Source organism: Phoenix dactylifera, unplaced genomic scaffold (genome assembly GCF_009389715.1).
Source record: "Phoenix dactylifera cultivar Barhee BC4 unplaced genomic scaffold, palm_55x_up_171113_PBpolish2nd_filt_p 000771F, whole genome shotgun sequence".
Lineage (NCBI taxonomy): Eukaryota > Viridiplantae > Streptophyta > Magnoliopsida > Arecales > Arecaceae > Phoenix > Phoenix dactylifera.
The window spans coordinates 126,871-148,287 of NW_024068142.1; the positions used below are offsets into that span (position 1 = coordinate 126,871).

Genomic DNA, 21,417 nt, shown 5'->3' on the forward strand with positions numbered 1-21,417 from the left:
AAAAAAAAAGGCTGTCTGTTCTATAATTAAAAAAAAAGTATGGTATCTTTTTTTCTTCTTCATTTTCAAAATGTACTTTTTGTTAGGAGTACAAATGGATCTGATTGGACCGAATCATGAGTGACCTCAATCCAACCTAGTTCTTTGTTCGGTCCTAATTTTAGACCTAGTCACAACTCAATAAAAAATCAGATTTGATCGGGTCAGGACTATGGCTACAATTTTTGATCTAATAGATCATTCGGATCGGATCGGATTGGGTTTTTGTATAATCTAGATCTAATTTAAAAAATTTGGGTGCTACATGGATCCAATTTAAAAAATTTGGATCGAGTTTGGGTCATACCCTATTTCCATCCAAAATTTTTATCAATAAAGAAAGCCTCCGGCCCGAGAGGGGCCAAGGTCTCCCCCCCAACCCACCTTACACAAGAAACCCCCCTCGAGAGACCGTGTTTCTTATGGCGAGATCGCGAAACGTGCGGCACACGTTGGTGGTGTCATCCCCCACGAAACTTCCTGCTCTGCTCCGTTGCGGGCCCCAGCTAGACTTCCATGCATCTCTTCCTGTATGGTGGCCAAGAAAATTTAGGCCACATGGGGCCAAAATATTGGGACCATACAAAAAAAAAAAAAGGCAGATAACATCCTCATAAATTTGGGTGGGTTTCTCACCTCCCCTCCAACAGAAAGAGAGAGAGAGAAGTCCTTGGAGCACACAAAGGTGCTGAAACTATAGCCAAGACCCTTCAATTAAGAGAGAGAGAGCGAGATAGCAATCCTTGGAGCACACAACGCTGCTGAAGCTATGGTTGAAGAGAGCATGACTAGCCAAACAGCACAAATAGATTTCGATCTTGAAGTTCCTTCGGGCGAAGTCCAGCCCGATCGCATACCCATGAATCCTAAATTGCTCAAATCAGCAATATCAGGAGATAAAAGAATTCTGGATAAGTTACTACGACCAGTAGATATTTCTTCTGGAGCTTCGGTGGGGGAGATTACAATAATAGTACCAGAGGATGCTCCAACACAAAAAGATATCAGCTGCCTCCTTGGAGTTACAATGGAGGGGAATACGGTCCTCCATATAGTTGCTAGCCGAGGACATCTCGAGATTGCCGAGGAGATCCGTCATAGAGAGATCTCTCTTTTGGCAGCACCAAACACGAGGCTCAACACTCCATTGCATTGCGCTGCAAGGGCTGGGGGCTGGGTATGACGAGATGGTCTCCCTTATCATCCAGTTTGCAAGAGAGGGTGAGATCGAAGAAAGGAGAGTCCTGAGGGCCAAAAACAGGGACGAGGCGAATGCTTTGCACGAGGCCGCCAAATATAACCATGCGAGCGTGGCCAAAGTACTGATGGAGGAGGATGCTGGACTGGCGTCAATGCTGAATAGTATTGGCATGCCTCCGCTCTATCTGGCCATCGCGACGAGATCCCTTGATGCAGCCAAAACCTTGCTACGGTCTTCCTCCTGGGAGAAGGCTTCTCCAGCATCTTACGCAGGCCCTGACAAGAAAACAGCATTGCATGCAACAGTCCTTCTGAGTCGAGGTAATCGAGCGCTAGACTTATATATTGTTCCCACTCTTTTCTTCTTTTTTTTTTTTTTTTTTTTGAAGAAAAAGTGAGTAGATCAGTACCATTTAGAAGTGTGAAACCACCGTTTCATTTGTTAAATGATCATAATATAAAAGAAATAAGAAAGCTATATCAAATAATGCAGCAAAACAAGGCCATTCGGGAGCGTACAGGCAACCACTGTACACACCTAGTAAAATAGATTAACATTACCTCCAGAAAAATTAATGAAACAAAGAAAAAAAAAACACGGCCACCTAGGAATCTTTCCCTCAACCTCAGAAGATCCAGAAAGTGGGAATTAAGCAACTAGGAACCGCAATTATTCACTGGGAAGAACCCAGGCCTTAAGAGATTGGCCTTTGTTTTTTTTTTATGTTAAGGGAGGCAAGATTGTCAACCGACTTTTATTGAAATTAAGGGATCGTCCCAAAAAATAAAGTAGCCGGGATGTTGTCGGGGCAGACGTGATCGAGTGGATCAGCTGGGCCTCTTCTCTGCTGGTGTTGTGCCTGCCTATTTAGGCTTATTAATGTTCAGTTGGGAAGTTTCCTTGATGGTCCCCATGTGTAACTTCTCTCGTAACAAACAACAAACTTTGATTTTTCTTCTTTTAGTGTTCTTGTGATGATTCACCATCTGACTAAATATCTTAATGGATGTATTAAGCAGAGTATAAAGCAAGCATATGCATGGAAGACAATGCTCCGTCTTTTAATTTGTGAAAGCACCATGAACATTGTATAACACAAGTACTCACGATACCTTACATTATACTTACGTGATAGAAATTACTAAAGACATATTGCAGCGGAAGCCGATGCTCGCCAAAGGTGTCGATTCCTCTGGAAGAATTCCTCTTCATTATGCAGCTTTATATGGTCATCATGATACGGTGAAGCTATTATTGAAGCACGATCCCTCTACAGCCTACCAACCAGATGCCAATGGCTCATTTCCCATACACATTGCAGCTAGTAGGGGAAACGTTCCTATAATTGATCAGATTTTAAAACAGTGCCCGGGTACAGATGAATTATTAGACGAATGGGGTAGGAATTTTCTTCACGTTGCTTTCAAAAGGGGAAAGTTAGATGTGGTGAAGAAAATTATCTCCAAGAGACCGGACCTCAGGAAGCTGTTAAATGACGAGGATAATGCACACAGCTATTGAAAACAGTGACCTACAGAGCGTGCATTTTCTTCTGCGGGACAAAACCGTGTACGTCAACGTTATCAACCACAACGGCTTCACCCCACTCGACTTGGCTTCCGCAAAGTTGGATAAGAAGGGCCTCCTGCACTGACGGATGGTAAACTCTAAACGGCCTTATATTCGTCTGGCGTGCTAACCAGTGAATCACTAGCTTTAATTTCTTACACCCACAAGTTGGATAACCAGTGATCGCAAGCGAATTAAACACCCTCAAAACCCACTCAATTGGGTTTCGTATCTAAACTCGGCCCCACATGTCTCCTTTGCTCGTACGTCTACCCAAGTCCCTAACTCCCAGGCGCCCTGGTTTCAACCTTTTACCTGCACCGGCTAATTAAAACCTATTTCGTCTCTTCCTTGCACTCGCTAATTCCAATGCCCTTTCACTTTACCCAATGCCTTTTCACTCGCTATTCCGTCTCTTTCTCCTTCATTTTCAAAACGTACTTTTTATTAGAAGTGCAAATGGTTGGACCGAATCATCTCAATCCAACCTAGTTCTTTGTTCGATCCTAATTTTAAACCTAGATGCAATCCAATAAAAAATCAGATTTAGCCGGATCAGGGCCACGGCTACAATTTTTGATCCAATAGATCATTTGAGTCGGATCGGATTGAGTTTATGTATAATCCAGATCTAATTTTAAAAATTTGGATGCTATATATATATATATATGGATCCAATTCAAAAAATTTGAGTCAAGTTTGGGTCATAACCCATTTCCATCCAAAATTATTATCATGCTGATAAGTGACACCACTCGGGCCTGCAGTAGCAACAGAGGGGTCAAGGTTTCTAGAGGGGTCAACGTCTCCTTAAAATAACCAACCCCACCTTATGTAAGTGAAACAAAAGAGACCGCGTTTCTCCGGCCTGGGTGCGGACCAGGTGATACTCCGTTTCCATTCAAAATCACTATTACGGTGATAAGTGACACCACTCACAGCTGGGCCCGCGGTAGCAATAAAGAAAGCCTCCGGCCCGAGAGGGGTCAAGGTCTCCCCCCAACCCACCTAACACAAGAAACCCCCCTCGAGAGACCGTGTTTCTTACGGCGAGATCGCGAAACGTGCGGCACACGTTGGTGGTGTCATCCCCCACGAAACTTCCTGCTCTCCTCCGTTGCGGGCCCCAGCTAGACTTCCATGCATCTCTTCCTGTATGGTGGCCAAGAAAATTTAGGCCACATGGGGCCAAAATATTGGGACCATACAAAAAAAAGGCAGATAACTTATCCTCATAAATTTGGGTGGGTTTCTCACCTCCCCTCCAACCGAGAGAGAGAGAGAGAGAGAGATTCTTGGAGCACACAAAAGTGCTGAAACTATAGTCGAGCCCCTTCAATTAAGAGAAAAAGAGCGGTTCTTGGAGTACACAACGCTGCTGAATCTATGGTCGAAAAGAGCATGACTAGCCAAACAACACAAATAGATTTCGATCTTGAAGTTCCTCCAGGTGAAATCCAGCCCAGTCGCATACCCATGAATCCTAAATTGCTCAAATCGGCAAGATCAGGAGACAAAAGAATCCTGGATGAGTTACTACGACTAGAAGATTTTTCTTCTGAAGCTTCGGTGGGGGGATCACAATAACAGTACCAGAGAATGCTCCAATATAAGAAGATACCAGCTGCCTCCTTTCAGTTACATTGGAGGGGAACACGGTCCTCCATATAGTTGCTAACCGAGGACATCTCGAGATTGCCAAGAAGATTTGTCGTAAAGAGATCTCTCTCTTGGTAGCAGCAAACACGAGACTCGACACTCCATTATATTGCGCTGCAAGGGCTGGAGATGACAAGATGGTCTCCCTCATCATCCAGTTTGCAAGGGAGGGCGAGATCGAAAAAAAAAGAGTCCTGAGGGCCAAGAATAGGGATGAGGCAAATGCTTTGCACGAGGCTGCCAAATATAACCATAGGAGTGTGGCCAAAGTATTGATGGAGGAAGATGCTGGACTAGCGTCAATGCCAAATAGTATTGGCATGTCTCCACTCTATCTGGCCATTGCGGCAGGATCCCTCGATGTAGCCAAAGCCTTGCTACGGTCTTCCTCCTCGGAGAAGGCTTCTCCAGCATCTTACGGAGGCCCTAACAAGAAAACGGCGTTGCATGCAGCTGTCCTTCTGAGTCGAGGTAATTGAGCGCTAGACTTACATATTGTTCCCACTCTTTTCTTCTCTTTTTTTTTTTTTTTTTTGAAGAAAAGGTGAGTAGATCACTACCATTTCATATGAAGTGTGAAACCACTATTTCATTTGTCAAATGATCATAATATAAAAGAAATAAGAAAGCTATATCAACCAATACAGCAAAACAAGGCCATTCGGGAACGTACGGAAAACCGCTGTACACACCTAGCAAAACAGAGCAACATTACCTACAGAAAAAGAAAAGCACGGCCACCTAGGAATCTTTCCCTCAACCTCAGAAGATCCAGAAAGTGGGAATCAAGCAACTAGGAACCGCAATTATTCACTGGAAAGAACCCAGGCCTTAAGAGATTGGCCCTTTTTTTTGTGATGATAAGGGAGGCAAGATTGCCAACTGGCTTTTGTTGAAATTAGGGGATCGGCCCAAAAATAAAATAGCCGAGATATTGTCGGGACCAGATGTGATCGAGTGAATCAGCTTGGCCTCCTTCTTTTCTGTTGTGCCTGCCCATTTAGGCTTATCGAGGTTCAGTTGGCAAGTTTCCTTGACGGTCACCATGTGTAACTTCCCTCGTAACAAATAATTAACAAACTTTGATTTTTCTTTTTTTAGTGTTTTTGTGATGATTCACCATTGGACTAAATATCCTAATAGATGCACTAAACATAGTATTAAGCAAGCATATGCATGGAAGACAATGCTCCGCCTTTTAATTTGTGAAAGCACCATGAGCATTGTATAACACAAGTGCTCACGATACCTTTCATTATACTTATGTGATAGAAATTACTGAAGACATATTGCAATGGAAACCGATGCTCGCCAAAGGTGTGGATTGCTCAGGAAGAATTCCTCTTCATTATGTAGCTTCAGATGGTCATCATGATATGGCGAAGCTATTATTAAAGCACGACCCTTCTACAGCCTTCCTTTCAGATGCCAATGGCTTATTTCCCATCCACATTGCAGCTATGATGGGCAACATTACTATAGTTGATCAGATTTTAAAACAGTGTCCGGATGCAGACGAATTATTAGACCAGGACGGAAAAAATTTTCTTCATGTCGCTTTCGAAAGTGGAAAGTTAGATGTGGTCAGAAAAATTATCTCCAAGAGACCGGATCTCAAGAAGCTGTTAAATGACCAGGATAACAAGGGAAATACGCCGTTACACACGGCTGTTAAATACAATGACCAAGGGAGCGTGCATTTTCTTCTCCGGGACAAAACCGTATGCATCAACGTTATCAACCACGACGGCTTCACCCCTCTCGACTTGGCTTACAGTATGTCGGTTGAAGACCAGCAATTCCAGAGGGTAAAACTCTTAACGACCTCGTGCATGTTTTGCTTGCCATACATCACAAGCTGTTGTCTCTCTCTCACGCGCGCGCACACGGACACGAGGACACAGAAAGATTATGCTTGGAGCATAAGCACTTTTTCTTCAACTCACATATATATGAACACCCTAGATATTTTACTAAGCACAAATCTTGATAATGAGCATTCATTTCTTACGATAATAAATGCCAATCTGGTCAACGGGACTTCGGCTCACCGGACGGCACCTTTTAGCTCTTATATTGTGAAGAGATCCAGAATTACCTTTCCTTTTGTACCCAAAAAAATCCGTATTTTTAATAAATAAATAAATATTATCATCAAGTCTGGTATGCTCGCTCATAAGAAGTGGATATGTTAATGTTAAGTAAACATGTAGTGTTCTCAATCTTTCAACTAATCTCTCTTTTTATGTTCTAAAATTTTTCTTGTACCGTAGAATGCAGCAGAAGTTTCATATATTGCTTCGTGCTTGGCTTTTACAAAGGCTGTGTCTGGTCCACGAGAATTGCATGATTCAGAAAGCGGTAAATTATCCACTGGTGAGACCAAAGAGAAACTGTCCGGCGATGATAAGTTCAAAAAATTGCCACGGATAGAGGTGGATTTCGGCAGAGATTACGTGCTTGTTTCGTTGTTGATTGCTACGGTGACATTTGCCGCTGGTTTCACCGTCCCCGGGGGGTACGTAGCCGATGATCATCCAGGCCGTGGCACAGCAGTTCTAGCAAAAGAGTATGCCTTCAAGGTATTCCTAGTCTCAGATGCCACCGCGTTGGTCTGCTCCCTCGTAGCCACATCCTGGCTCATAATTGCAGGAATGTCGACAACTAATATAGATACTCGAAGACGAGCCAATTTGGGGGCTATAAATTGTCTACGGGTGGCATCTTTGGGCATGTCCGCTGCATTCGCGATGGGTATATGCGTAATGTTGCCTCCCAGCTGCAAGCGAGTCAGCATTCTTTTATGCTTCATTGTTCTCGGATTCCCTCTTTTACATGGTTTGGTGAGTAATTATGACTCCCGTAGTTTTCTGAAAACAATGAGCATCAGGCAAGAGTATAGAGAATGTATTTGTCCAACCAGACACCCGCATGATAAGAAACGTCTTGGTTTGCCGTGGCCCGGTGGACGTGCCATTTGGCTGCCGCTTACGAGATTGGGCACTTATGCGATCTTTTTCCTGTTAGCGATGCTCTAGGTGTCTAAAAATCGAAGCAGCAGTTGTCAGCATGCATGGCTGATAGAAGTCCAAAGATAGCTTGTGCATTGCATTGGGAGTAATATTTTAATTATTTTTTATTTTTCACTGCAATATTTTCTGTCTCTATGCCAAAAATATTAGCTTTTATGGACGTGGCAATAAAATGTTTGTTCTTTTGCTCTCTTGTAAATAGAATGGAAAAGAAAATTCTCTCTTTTTTCAGCCTTCTTTAACTGAGCAGAGATTATAACTTCACTTGGTTTTGAGATAGAATTAAATGACGAAGACATGTACTGATGTTTGCAATTTTGGTATTGGATCTTCAACGGGTATATACCGTATAGTATGACATATATTTTGATACCAGCACTCGATATGGAAAAGATATCGAATCTCAACAACCAATCCATTTGGTTTGATACGGCTCGTATGAGATAGTATAGTGTTATATAGCAAATCATAACTCTGGATGCCATAACAAATGATTTTAAGAACCATGCTAATCTTGTGTAATGAGCCAAACTAGAATGGTTTGCTCAGATTCAAGACAAACAAGTCATCGTGCACATGGGTGGCAGGAGACATGCAATTAGACCAAAGATCGTGGGATTTGAGCCAGTTTAGGGGAACGTAGCCCTCGTAGCAGCCGCTGGTCGAGAGTGCATATATCTTTTCCGTCTTAGCCTATTAGCCATAGGATGGAGGCCCGGCCCAGCCCATTAACTCCACAAAGATTCTGCTGTTGCAGGAAATAATCTTGCAGGAAGTTTAAAAGCGTTAAGCTCAATTTGATCTGAATTTCTCCGAATTTGGCCAAGCCAAGTGCAAAGAGAGCTCTAATGACTTTGGAATTGGAGGTTTATTTGGTTGGGGAGAGTTGGATTCTGGAATAGGAATGGGAATCAGTCCCAATTCTAGCCATTTGGTTGGGGGAAATCTCATTTCCTTTCCGATTGCAGAGGAAATGAGAGTGCACTAATCCCTTAAAAATCAATTCCTACTCTTTCTTAGTATTCAAATTTCATTCCAATTCGAATTCCAATTCTAGTCACGAGCCAAACACGTTAAAGGATATGTTCATTTCAATTTCCATTTTAATCCATTCCCATTCTGGTCCCCAACCAAATATGCCCCGGAAAGAAGCGATTTTCAGCAGCGATTAGTAGAGAAAAGCAGGAGAAGAGAAGGGAGGCCCACTACAAGAAAATATAGTTTTTCCGACTAGAAGCTGCCGACGCTAGTTTAGGTGTAGGATTTCCAAAAGTATAAACCGGGCCTGTTCTAAGTTCATTTCTCCAAAGAGGCCTTTGCGTGTTTCAACTTTAGCCAAATACATCTAATGTTCGGTAACCCAGTGTCTTGCCTGAAATAGATCAAGATGTAAGATTTAATAAAAATAATTATAGATTAGCAATCTCTCTAATTGAAGCAAAGCAGAGAGGTATGGTTCGTGCTTCTTTCGTCTGCACGTATGTACTAAAGAAGCAAAGTCCCACTCGATCAAGAGATTGCATGCCTGCAAGCTCGAATTTATTTATGAGCACAGCAAATGTATACTGTCAGCAAGCTCGAAAATCACCTCCATCTAAATGGGTTTCAAAAGCCAAATTTCATGGATGGGGCGGCCCGCCCTCACTATCGAAGTCCTGAATTGCCATTGACACTCATATACTTCAGACACCATATCTATGCACCAAAGTCCTGAAGTGCCATTGACACTCGTACACTTCAGGCACCATCTATGCACCTCAAACAATAGAGTGCCGTTGGCTATAGCGCATTTGACGTATACAGCAGCACTATACTCCACAAAATGCATTTGGAATAGTGGCGGAGCAGGCTTTGTAATTCAAAGCTCCACCTCATCCTTGGCAGCTTTGGGCTATTCCCGCTTATACAACATCATTGTCCCATTGGCGATGCTTAGAGGGGCATATATGGAAGGTCTTGTCTGGGTCATTACTAGGCTGAGAGCAACTACCGTTGCTCTGGAAGGGGACTCGAGGACTACGATCAGTTGGATAACCAATCAGGTGACCTAGATCAATGGTGCTCGTCCTTTTCTCTTGGATATTTGGAGGACCAGTTCAAGATTTTTGTTCAATGGTGCTCTCTCTCTCTCTCTCTCTCTCTCTCTCTCTCTCTCTCACCCTAGTCGTTTCGTCCCTCATCCTCTCGTCCATCTCCCTCACCCCACAACACCCTTCTTCTTCTTCTTCTCTCTCTCTCTCTCTTTCACACGCGCGCGCGCTTGCTCTCTCTCGTCCTCCCTCCCTGCCCCACCATATAGCCCTCCTTTTCCTCCTCCTCGCTCCCACCCATCCTCCTCTCCTAATTGCCCATTGTCATCCCTTACGCACCACGTCTTGTTAGGCATGCTGGGCTGACTTGGGTCGAACCTATTTGGGCTCCAAGCCGCGCTCGGGTTGCATGAAAATCCGGCCCAATTGCAACCCTAAATTCAATATATAATTGCAGTCGGTTGTGTTTAAAGAGATATAGCTGGACTCACTCATGCCAAGTCTTGCGGCATCTTTTAAGACACTAACCGGCTTAACGGTTAATCCCATAAACACATTTTATGCTTAACAATTTTGAAGGCCGAGCTTAAAGTTTATTTTTGGCAAAAAAAAAAAAAAAATCATACCGAAGCAAAACTCTTCCAAGTGCCGGTTCTTTGAACTCCACTTTATTAATTTTTCAAAATTCCTTTAAATATTACCTTAATGCACTTCTTCTTCTTAGTCTCTTGTGCTCTCAAATCTGCTTGACTCTGACCACATGGGTCTGTCATTGCATGTTCTCTCACGTGTGTGCATGTACGTGCTTATGTCTACTCTTAAATGCAAACTTTTAAGTAGTGTATGATGCTCCGTTCAAACAGTCTTACGTCCTGTATACTAAGCATGCTCCAACCAAGGATCTATAACAGAGACAAAGATGATGACTCCAGGCTCTAATTCCCACATGCTTACACCTCCCAGGTATTCTTCAAACATCTCCAACAGTCTCATATTTCCTATATCTTAAGAATTTATCCATACATAATTGTTAGTTTGAATTACTTCCAATTTGAGGTTGGGAAGTGATGGGGGGCAAAATGGATCGTCCTGCTCACAACATAGGACCATCCAATTTCAGCCTAATAGACCTCAGCACCGAGCAAGCTAGATCTCAGTTCCGCTAAGAGCCAGTCCGACCTCGAACCTCGCCGAAGGCCAAGACGACCTCGACCGGATCTCTCCGCTCCTACGACCTACAGCAACCTCTTTTAATGCTCATAGTGACGTCCCGAGCTCGGGGCGCCGTGCTGTGTCAAATGCAAGCGAAATAGCTTCTTCGACCATAGGACTATACAACAACATCTCCGCCCTTGAGACTCGACGACATCTCCGCCCTTGATACTCGATGACATCTCCGTCCGTGATATTCAACAACGCGCTCCGGCCGAGCTCGGGGTGCCCTATACAACAACGTGCCCTGACCCTCAAGCTTGCAGCACCCTACCGAGCAGATCTCAGAATCGGGAGGCTAGACCGACCTCAACGCCTACCAAGCCGACCTCACTAAATATACGTCACGGCCCCTAAGTCAGCCCGACCTCAATGCTCACTGAGCTGACCTCGCCGAGTATATGTTACAGCCTCCAGGCGAGCCCGACCTCGCCCAGCACTCACTGCACCATACTTTACTTAATGGACACACCAAAACACATTGATAAAGGATTATGCTTTGTTGTCCCAGCCATGCCTACTGACAAGGACGATACCCTGCAGCACACGCCAGCACCATACTGCACGTAGAGACAACCCATGCCGTGTACCTCAAGTAAGCTATGGCTATGAGCTACTTGGACATCTCCACGGAGACTATAAATAGTCCTATCACGTAACACCTAAACAACCTTTCGCTGGGCCAATAATATACTCCATGCTAACTTAAGCATCGGAGAGCCCTCACTGGAAACCACGGTGAGATTTTGTGCAGGTACGCTAGCGCACGGAAGGTGCCTCTCCTTTCTCTGCTCCGACCGGCAGCTCCCTCGGCTCCCCAGGCGTGGTCACCCTCAGGCCAAGTTTGAACCACAACAGGAAGGTCTAACCTCACAATTTCACTAGGTTTAATTATTTTTATTATACTATAACTAGCACTGGCAGACATGCCATATACCTGCTTTGAAAAATAGATCCGCTTTGGACATGAAGGATACTTATGAATACAAGCGCTCCCTTGCTCCGAAGAAACTAAGTGGACTATAGCATAGCATTGGCGTTCCGCTTTGATTTGCAGGGAAGAGGCACTCTAAATTCCACAAAGAGCGTCGCAAAGTTTTATAGGCACTTTCTATTGTGAGTTGTTTAAAAAATATAATATATTGTGTGAAGTTAAATTGGTTTTTTGGACTAGCTTTAGTCCATTCATATATTAAAAAAATAAAAATTAATTTCTTTTATTAAATATTTTTCAAAGCTCGTATGAACTTTTGAATTTTATAAAACCATTGTAACAAGAACCACACTGTCTATTATGAATTGGTTTAGAAAAGCATAAAGTTCCATGTATCTTTAATTGTTTAGAAAAATAATATAATTGTTTAAAAGTTAAAATTTCTTTTTTTAAAATTATTTTTTAAAATTTTATGTTGTTCAAAAATTTTAAAATTAAACTTGACAGCTGTGGGATTTGAACCCACGCCCTTTCGGACCAGAGCCTAAATCTGGCGCCTTAGACCACTCGGCCAAACTGTCAGCTATGAAAGTGAAAGAAGACTTTAATTATTTAATAGATCAAAGCTGAGTTCACCTGAGGAACAATTTGGAATTTTCCACTAAAACATAAATAAGGAGTTAAAATTAGAGCCACAAATGATATTTTGACAATTCAAAAATAAAAAAATTCACTTTGGATAACTTAATAATAAAATAATCGAAAGCTTATTGGATCAAGCTTAGACATGGTCCACATCCAAACCAAAATCAAATAAATAATCCAATAATAAATCATATCCATAAATAAGTATATGTGCAAACTTTAAACCTCTCCAACTGGAAAGGGATGCCAACAAGTTACGGTTTGTTGGCTTTCATATGCATTATCCTTTGGATTCACATATAGAAGCTAGAGTTTTGTCCATATTCTCTACTACTTTAGCATTCCAAAATCAAATAAATAATCCAATAATAAATCATATCCATAAATAAGTATATGTGCAAACTTTAAACCTCTCCAACTGGAAAGGGATGCCAACAAGTTACGGTTTGTTGGCTTTCATATGCATTATCCTTTGGATTCACATATAGAAGCTAGAGTTTTGTCCATATTCTCTACTACTTTAGCATTCCAGAAAGAATTATATCATCACTTGATCTTATCTATTACTTTCAGTACCTTAAGGATCCAACTCACCAGATCACTAGTGAGACTTAGGGCCCATGCATGAGGTTGCCTGGAGTACTAGTTTATTCGTCGCAAGCTTCATCCCATGCCCTTTTCTTTCTGCTTGTACGTATACAGATCCTTGGATCTATAGCAACCAAAATCCAATTCAATAATATTTTAAAATTAATTTTGATTATCCGAATATTATTTAATAATTTATTAAATTTATTTTTTATTTAAATTTTATGTTTGAGGTTGATTTCGGAGCTAAATAATTAGTTATTTGCCTCCATTGACGCGTAAGTGACCTTATTTTTCGAGAAGAGAAAGGATATTACCAAATTGCAACCGTTCGTGTCGCCACCCCGCTCTTTTTTCCTCCATTCAACCTCGCGCTTCAGGTGGAAATGGAGACCTTGACCTCTCTCTCCCTCTTCCCTTCCCCCACCTCTCTCTCTCTCTCTCTCTCTCTCTCTCTCTCTCTTCCCTTTCTTCCTTTCTTCTTCTTCTTCCTTACATTCTTGATTCCGCGGTTGCGCCACCGGCCATGGCTGCCTCCCTCATGACCGCCGCCGTCGACCTGAAGGCGGCTGCCGCCCGCCGCCTCCGCCGCGGCCGACCCCCCGCGGCTATCTGGAAGAGACGGATGCTCGCCATCGCTCTTCTCGCCACCGCCATCACCGCCGTCCTCACCGGCTTCGTCCCCTTGTCCCCCACCATCAGTCTCCTCTTCCCTCCCTCCACCTTCCCTGCGTCCTCCTCCGCCTACTTCAATTCCTCGGTATCCCTTCTCTCCGTCACCCCTCCTCCGCCTCCTCTTATTCGCCAGCCAATTCCTAAACGAACAGCCTCTCGTCCTCCTCCAATCCGGAATCGTGGTTCCGCAGGCGTAAATTCTGGTGCTGGCGATGCAAAGGTCCCACCTTTTCCTTTCTTAATTGGGAAAGTTTACTCAATTTCGTGAGAAGAAACTAATTGCTTCTTTAATTTTATATTTAGGAATCATATTTGTCGATGTCACCAGATGAGCAACTCAGGTATGCCAAGAGGGAGATTGAGAATGCCCCTTTAGTTGTGGATGATCCTGAGTTATTTGCTCCATTGTTTCGAAATGTATCAGTTTTCAAGAGGTGGGAATCATTACAGATACCTTCTATTTGGCTGTTTAATATTGCACTTTTGTCTGTTCAATTTGGTGATATGCTTTTCTTTGTGGGGATTAATTAATTGGATTGTAGTTGTTTCTTGTTGACTGTACCAATATATATGTTAGGTTGTTAAGTACCATCAAGGTAAGCTAACTCTAAGAAGAGAAAGAGAAAAACGAGAAAACTTGATTCATTGAGTAATAAAACAGTAAGCTGCCCATTTGTTACTTATAATGTATTAACAGGTCTGGTTAATACTGTTTTGGCCAGGCAATGACTACTGCAAAAGGATAATACAAATATCTTGGGAAGTTGTTCACCAGTTGTGGTTAATATTCCCCTTGAAACTACTAGAAACCTTATCAACCCAGGGTTAGTTTATGGACGCAAATCAGAGTTTGCATGAGGACTATCTTAGAAAACTAGCCTACTTATATAAAATTCGCAGATGCTTCCCTCGTTATTTATTTTTGAGAGATATCGCCACTCATTTCATTGATCAATGAAATGGGTGATTCTCTAGCTCTATAGGCTCATTTTGCAGGGACATAATCATCCTGGTAGCTATGCTAAAATTTAGGTTGGGGGGGGGGGGGGGGTGTGGAAGTGGGGAGGGAATGAGATTTGATATTATAATATTTTGTACCTGAATCAAGATGTGGATCCAGTTATGAATAAATAATTTAATGTAGCCTACCTTTTTTCCACGTAATTAGAGCAGTTTTTAAGTTATCTTTCTTTGCTATCTTTTACAAATGGTGTAATTATAACTGGATCCTTTTGACATCCATATTTAAGTATAACTTTTCTTTTGGAGGACATTTAAATTATCTATTTTTACATGCTGTTTATTTCATTTTTTTTCTTTCATTTCCTTTATCAGTTATAATTTCTTCTTCTGGTCCTTTTAGGATTTCTCACTCCAAATTAATAGAAAAATCTTTGCACTCCCAAATAAATTGTGGATACCCTCAAAAGTTTAAAGAAGAAAATCTGAGATAAAACAAGATAAATTTGATTCATCAGCAATAGTCATACATATGTAAAAAAGAAGACATAAGAAATCCAAAGAATCCAGCAAGAAGCATAGCATAAAAAGAAACCTATTGGTCTGTCTATCCACTTATCTATGGCGTATAAAACAACATGCTGTCAAGAAAGAATTAAGGTGGGAGAAAGGGAAGAACAATAAAGCAGACACCTCTGCAAGAAAAAGTGGAAAAAAGAAAAAGATCCGGGGGAGAATTTTGTTAGAAATCTGACAGAAATTCTATTTCTTATTCATTGTTGTCAATACTTCATGGTTAAAAAAAATGTGGAGGCAACAAGTCATCCTTTTTGAATCTAAGTTAACCTTATACTTTTAGGTTTCCAAAGTAATCAACATGACATATTTTATTTGATTATCTTTCAGATAGGCTTCTTCCTTTTAATAGGTTAACTGACGTCAAAATGGGTTTACAATATTCCTGTATACTCAAGCTCGACCTGTGCTTTTCACCTATGGATCAAAGTCAGAATCAGTAGTATGACTCCACCCGACAGCAATAAAGTCCATGTAATAATGTCAAGGTTAAGGACTAAGGAGCCTATGTCCCTGGAGTCCACCCTTATATTCTTAACCAGCTTGGTTTTCAATATTGTGAACTTGCCTTGTGCCTGTCTGTGCTATTTTCTCCCCTGCAGATGAGTTGTGCAGTAATTTCAGAAAAAATCTTAACAGCCCTACTTCTAAGAGTTCTTTGCATTTGGGTTTTGGTTTCATCGGAGATGGATATGACACATCCCTAATGTTGTCTTACACTTGGTCAATTTCATGTCTGAAAATTGAGCTTTCTATCAGAATCTGAAAGTATCAGTCTAATTTGTTTGTTCTGGATTGATTTTGATATAGTAGGTGGCCAATGTTTTATCTTTTATTTTTAATAGTATTATTTTATTTTTTATCAGCACATCACTGTTGTACCTACTTGAAAACAATATTTCAGCATCTTGTGCCAGCTTACTTGTTTTGATACTCGGAACTACAATATTTAATTAACATTTTCTTTTGTAAGCCGTTACAGTTGAAGTGCATTATGTAATAGACAAACTCTTAACATTCTTACACTGACCAGATATCTTCTTAAGGAACCATTAAAGCAATGACTTAAAGCTGTTATTTGTTCAGGAGCTATGAACTGATGGAAAGAATTCTGAAAGTTTATATCTATGAAGATGGGCCAACACCCATTTTCCACACTCCAGAGCTTCAAGGCATCTATGCATCTGAAGGATGGTTCATGAAATTGATGGAGGAGAACTGGCGATTTGTGGTGACAAATCCAAGCAAAGCTCACTTATTCTACCTTCCTTATAGTTCGCGTCAGCTAGGACTTACTCTCTACGTGCGTAATTCACATAATTTGAGGCCCTTATCACTCTTCTTGAGGGACTATGTGAATATGATTGCTGCCAAATATCCTTTCTGGAATCGAACTAGAGGAGCAGATCATTTTCTAGTTGCTTGCCATGATTGGGTAAGTTTACCTGACTGTCCATATAGATTATATTAGTTTTCTAAATTATATGAACATATCTTCCTACTCTTGCAATAATCATAGGCTTCATGTATAGTCTTTGCTGCTGGTGTTATCACCTGCCTCTATTTTCATCTTTCTTCTTTTCCAAGTGTCAATGCATATCTGATAACTGAGAATTTGCTAGAAAAGGATATTCAGCTATTCTGATTTTTCCCATTTTGTGGAGCAAATATCTGATTATGTTAAGCCACATGACGGTGAGATATATTGTAATTGGTTGAAGCACATAAATTTTCTTAAGAACATCGAGCTGCTCAGAAAGGCAATAATCAGAAGTGAGATACTCTATCTGGCATTCTACATCCGATATACCTTTTCTGGATATTGTAAATATTGCACAATCTAGAGAATAGATCAAAAGTAACTGTTCTACTAGATAACCATATTAAAATTATTAAATATATTGAAAAATTCTAACAACAGTTTTAATCATGCTTGTATACACAATAATTGCTGATAACCAACGTTTTAAGTTTTGGTAGAAATGGATTAATTTTTGCTGACACCAAACTAAAATGGACACCTGGTTTTGAGTTTCAATCATTTTCATTAGTTTCAGCCAGTTTCTAGTAAAACTGACTGATTTCATTCCAATTTTGGTGGTTTCGGCCATTTTCGGTCAAACTGACTGGAACAAGCAATAGATTATGTCTTTTTGATGGTGTTTACAAATATTTATTTTTTTAAGTACTTAAGCTATATACTATCGATTTTCAAAAGTTTTTCCTTCTTTTCGTGAGTTAAAAGACGTGATAGATGATAAATTTAACCCTTCTTAGGCGAAGAAAACTGTTATTACCATACTTTATAAAGACTAACATGAGCAACTAGATACAATATATTTCATATAATAACATATTCTTTCATATAAGGTAGAAATAGCATTCTATAATTACATGAGTTTAATTAAATAGAAGCTTTATTTCAAAAATATAAGAAAAAATATCTAATTTCAATATACTTGTGGGTTCCACCAAAAGTAAAATATAACAACTTTTTAGAGAAGTGAAGTTCAAGAAGTAAATAATATATGTGTATGTTCATATTACAAATTACCAGTATGTTTAATCTCACTTATATTCAATATTTACTTCCGTCTAAATGTGTTGAGAGTCGAGACTACACAAATAAAGAACCTAGATAACACAAAATACTCTAAAATATTGTGTTATTATTATTCTTTGTTTTTCTTCTATTTTTTTTTTTATTTGTTTGTGAAACTTTAAAACTTGGGGCGGCACTTCCAAAACAACTGAAATTGCTGAAATCAGAACTCCAGAGGCCTGGTCAAAACTTAAACTGAGTTTTCAAACCTTGCTTTTAGCAAGATTTTTATTTGAGGCATAAATGCTCTACATACTTGGGTAGGCCATGGCTGCTACATGTCGTGCAAATGACAAATCGTCCCTTTCTTGATGAGGGCCATCTAACACACATGAGTTCCACACCTTAAGTGAGTATAAGGTTGCTTGTAGCTGGTCGGCAGTTCTTGCCTCCATATACATCAGTCTGATGAAGAAGTGCATCTTTTGGTTTTAACATGCTCTGGCAAACCGGTGATGGATCTATAGCCATTACAGTGGAGCTTAAGAGTGTAATAAATGAAACACTATGCAGAAATAAATACAATCTATATTTTTATCCTCAAAAAACAAAAATAGAAAAAGGTACAGATGGTTGAGCAACCTTGCATTTGTTACGCATGAAAGCAAGTGAGTTTCTTTGTCAATATGGGAATGCATATAAATGATTTCATGCAAAAAAAAATTGCCTCTTTAACACCTGAGGGTGGTCCAAAACAACACATTATAACAGGTCCCTGTTTATCTAAAAGTTGGTGATGATTGCTTTGACATCACAATTTTTTCTCCATTAAAAAAACAAAACTATATGACTCGGATGAATGATATCAATTACTCATCTTGTTTCTTTTGTCTGTGGAATGCATCTCATGAAATTAGCATTTCATCATTGTTGTAATATCATTCGACCCTATCTTTTAATTCTTTATCATTTCCAATTCATGCAGTGACTTGCCTGTTTATAGATTGGAACACTCAGTTACTGGCTAGCATCTAATAGAGGCTCATATACATTTTCAAAGAAAATTTGATTCTATAACCATCTGCACATCTTTTTAAGTTTGGAAAATTTGGAAATTTTTAGAATTTTTGAAGGAAAAATACATTGCTAAAATGAGACATCTTGAAATTAAAATTCCTAACAAAATCTTGTTAAAGGGATTTCTTGAAAAGTGTTTTAAGAGAACTTATTTCGATGAGTATTTTAACTCGTCAACTAGCTTGCAAATATGCCTGCAACTATTTTTTCTTTTATCATTTTATTGACCAAGTATACACAGATATTCTTGGGACATGTAAATATATGTGTGTAAGTATGTAAATTTTCTTCTTATTGGAGCATAAATATATGGAAAGTTTTCAAATTTCACATGTCAGAATCCGTGGCATAAAATTTGTTGTCTTGATCTGCATACCATAAATTTTATAAAGAATGTATGTGTTTTATTTTAGTATGGTTCTTTTGCTCTGGTTCACTTTTGTGTTTTGTGCTCTGGCAACTCTGGTTGCATCCTTCTTCTTGGATTTTCTTCAGGGGCCTTACACAACAACAGCCCATGAAGAGCTGCGTGAGAACACCATCAAAGCTTTATGCAATGCAGATGTTTCGGAGGGAATTTTTGTTCGTGAGAAAGATGTGTCACTCCCTGAAACAACCATCAGATCACCAAAGAACCCCCTCAGAAATGTAGGTGGTGGAAAACCTGTTTCCAAACGTTCTTTTCTTGCATTCTATGCTGGGAACATGCATGGGAGGGTCAGACCCATCCTGAACAAGTATTGGGGTGATGATGAAGATATGAGAATCTACCGTCGCCTGCCAAACAGGGTATCCAAAAATATGTCATACGTCCAACACATGAAGTCGAGCAAATTCTGCATCTGTCCTATGGGCTATGAGGTAAACAGCCCAAGGATTGTGGAGGCTATATATTACGAGTGTGTTCCAGTGATCATAGCAGATAATTTTGTGCTTCCTTTTGATGAAGTGTTCGATTGGAGTGCTTTTGCAGTTGTTGTAGCAGAGCAGGATATACCTAACTTGAAAAATATTCTTTTAGGAATTCCTCTCAGAAGATATATGTCTATGCTTGCTGGTGTGAAGATGTTGCAGAAGCACTTCTTGTGGCATGCCAAGCCACTGAAGTATGACATTTTTCACATGATTCTGCATTCAATTTGGTTTAACAGATTGAACCGGATTCAACTTCAGCAGTAACAATGTTTGCTGCAATAATTCATGCAAGCTTATCAAGTTAGAATATCATTGTTTAAAGATGAGAGCTTCTTTGTCATCTTGAACCATGAGGAGACTGATTACTATTTGGCATGCCGATTGGAGAAGATGATTTGAGTTAAAGCCTGTCCTTGATACAAAAATCTGATTTGTATATGTTTCGAGTCTTTTTCCACCTGGCAGACTGGCTGTTTTTCATAGTTGAAGATCCAGAGGTTTGAACACAAATGTTTCTCCAATGAGAACAGGCAGTCGGAATAGGGAAGTTCACTTCAGGTATGAAAGCATATGTTGTTTTATCTTGCTTTGGTTTTTATGTTGATTGAGGTCAATCATTCTCTATTTATTCAAAATAATAATGGCCATCAGGCATGAGGGTCTTTGGTACCCAATTAGATAAAAATCAAGAAATACAGTGGGTATCCACATCCAAAGTTCGAACCATGGGCCTCTCATAAGTGGAGAGGGGTGCCAACCAGCTCAAACAAGGTTGGTTGGCAAGTGGAATTAACTCTTTTTTTGTTCATATTTGCCACCATCAGATTCCTGGTAAATAAAAAATGACATGCCCAAAAGTAACAATTTTATTCCAAATTCTGGTGCTTTGTTTGCAGGTTCTTTTCCCAGATTTTGAGGGCAAGGGAGGGATCCCATCTGACTTCATTGAGAGGACTTTTTGCTGGTCTATTATTTTTTAGAATTTTTTGTAAACAGCAGAATGGAAGAGCACCAAGAAATGATCCACAACTCAAGTAATTCTTCAACACTTGTGGAATAAGAAGAGAGATTGTAAAGTTGGTACTCCTACCCTATTCAAAAATTCTTTCAAGAATAATTCCCATTGTATGTTACACATAAAAGATAGCACGTGATTCTTTTGTAACTTCTTGAGTGAATTCCTTTTTTGGCAATATCTATGATGGTATCATCACTGAACATGTTGCATAATAGTCTATGTTGTAGCTCATGTGTGAAAGATTCTTGTTAAGCCTATAATGTTATTTTGAGAAGGTCTATAATGTTATTGACACAATAATACCAATATTGACCCTAGTTGAGAATTTTCAATTTGCTTTGATATCGTCATTGTATACCGTAGTATAGTCAGCCTTGATTTTTTTTAGTGACTAAATTTATTTATTTATTTATATATTTTTGTTGCTTGTGATTGGCACTTCATACATTGAGTATGTAGTGCCAAAATGACCAAATTATTATTTTTGGTATCAAGATTAATAAGACTAGTTATATTAAACGTTGGCATTGCTTGTTAGGACAAAAGGAAAGTTTGAGAGCTCTACATTATGGGAAAATTGATTAAATCAATACCAATCTTGTTTGGCATTAATTTTGTAGTTTAAATATTAAAATAGGATTCATCTGTGCCCTTTACGGGGGCTCCACTCAATAATCCAGAATTCTTGGTTATGATTACTTAGAACTACTCTCTGCCATGGTACCTCAATGGGATCCGGTTTGTA

The 21,417-nt window shown here is 40.0% G+C and overlaps 2 protein-coding genes and 1 non-coding gene across 3 annotated transcripts; 2 read left to right on the plus strand and 1 right to left on the minus strand.

Annotated features, from left to right (window-relative positions):
- The first annotated feature begins 1,422 nt into the window (after nucleotides 1-1,422).
- LOC120107129 (protein ACCELERATED CELL DEATH 6-like) lies at nucleotides 1,423-7,736 on the plus strand. Its single transcript, XM_039120298.1, has 4 exons — nucleotides 1,423-2,758; nucleotides 4,423-4,939; nucleotides 5,741-6,276; nucleotides 6,742-7,736. Exons 1-4 carry the CDS (start codon nucleotides 2,408-2,410, stop codon nucleotides 7,504-7,506), a joined length of 2,169 nt encoding a protein of 722 aa, XP_038976226.1. The 5' UTR covers nucleotides 1,423-2,407; the 3' UTR covers nucleotides 7,507-7,736.
- A 4,441-nt stretch (nucleotides 7,737-12,177) lies between these two features.
- TRNAL-UAG lies at nucleotides 12,178-12,257 on the minus strand. Its single transcript has one exon. It is a non-coding gene; the product is annotated as a tRNA-Leu (tRNA).
- Nucleotides 12,258-13,246: 989 nt separating this feature from the next.
- LOC103696464 (probable glycosyltransferase At5g03795) lies at nucleotides 13,247-20,946 on the plus strand. Its single transcript, XM_039120292.1, has 5 exons — nucleotides 13,247-13,804; nucleotides 13,888-14,018; nucleotides 16,207-16,555; nucleotides 19,235-20,212; nucleotides 20,551-20,946. Exons 1-4 carry the CDS (start codon nucleotides 13,436-13,438, stop codon nucleotides 19,916-19,918), a joined length of 1,533 nt encoding a protein of 510 aa, XP_038976220.1. The 5' UTR covers nucleotides 13,247-13,435; the 3' UTR covers nucleotides 19,919-20,212; nucleotides 20,551-20,946.
- The last annotated feature ends 471 nt before the right edge of the window (nucleotides 20,947-21,417 follow it).

What these genes read in the sequence shown, in the direction of transcription:
- LOC120107129 (XM_039120298.1), top strand. Translation starts at nt 2,408, where the DNA reads ATGCTCGCCAAAGGTGTCGATTCCTCTGGAAGAATTCCTCTTCATTAT. An exon ending in AGCTGTCCTTCTGAGTCGAG is followed by an intron (nt 4,940 to 5,740) that starts GTAATTGAGCGC and finishes CTTATGTGATAG; the next exon opens with AAATTACTGAAGACATATTG. An exon ending in AAGACCAGCAATTCCAGAGG is followed by an intron (nt 6,277 to 6,741) that starts GTAAAACTCTTA and finishes CTTGTACCGTAG; the next exon opens with AATGCAGCAGAAGTTTCATA.
- LOC103696464 (XM_039120292.1), top strand. Translation starts at nt 13,436, where the DNA reads ATGGCTGCCTCCCTCATGACCGCCGCCGTCGACCTGAAGGCGGCTGCC. An exon ending in CTGGTGCTGGCGATGCAAAG is followed by an intron (nt 13,805 to 13,887) that starts GTCCCACCTTTT and finishes TTTTATATTTAG; the next exon opens with GAATCATATTTGTCGATGTC. An exon ending in AATGTATCAGTTTTCAAGAG is followed by an intron (nt 14,019 to 16,206) that starts GTGGGAATCATT and finishes TTATTTGTTCAG; the next exon opens with GAGCTATGAACTGATGGAAA.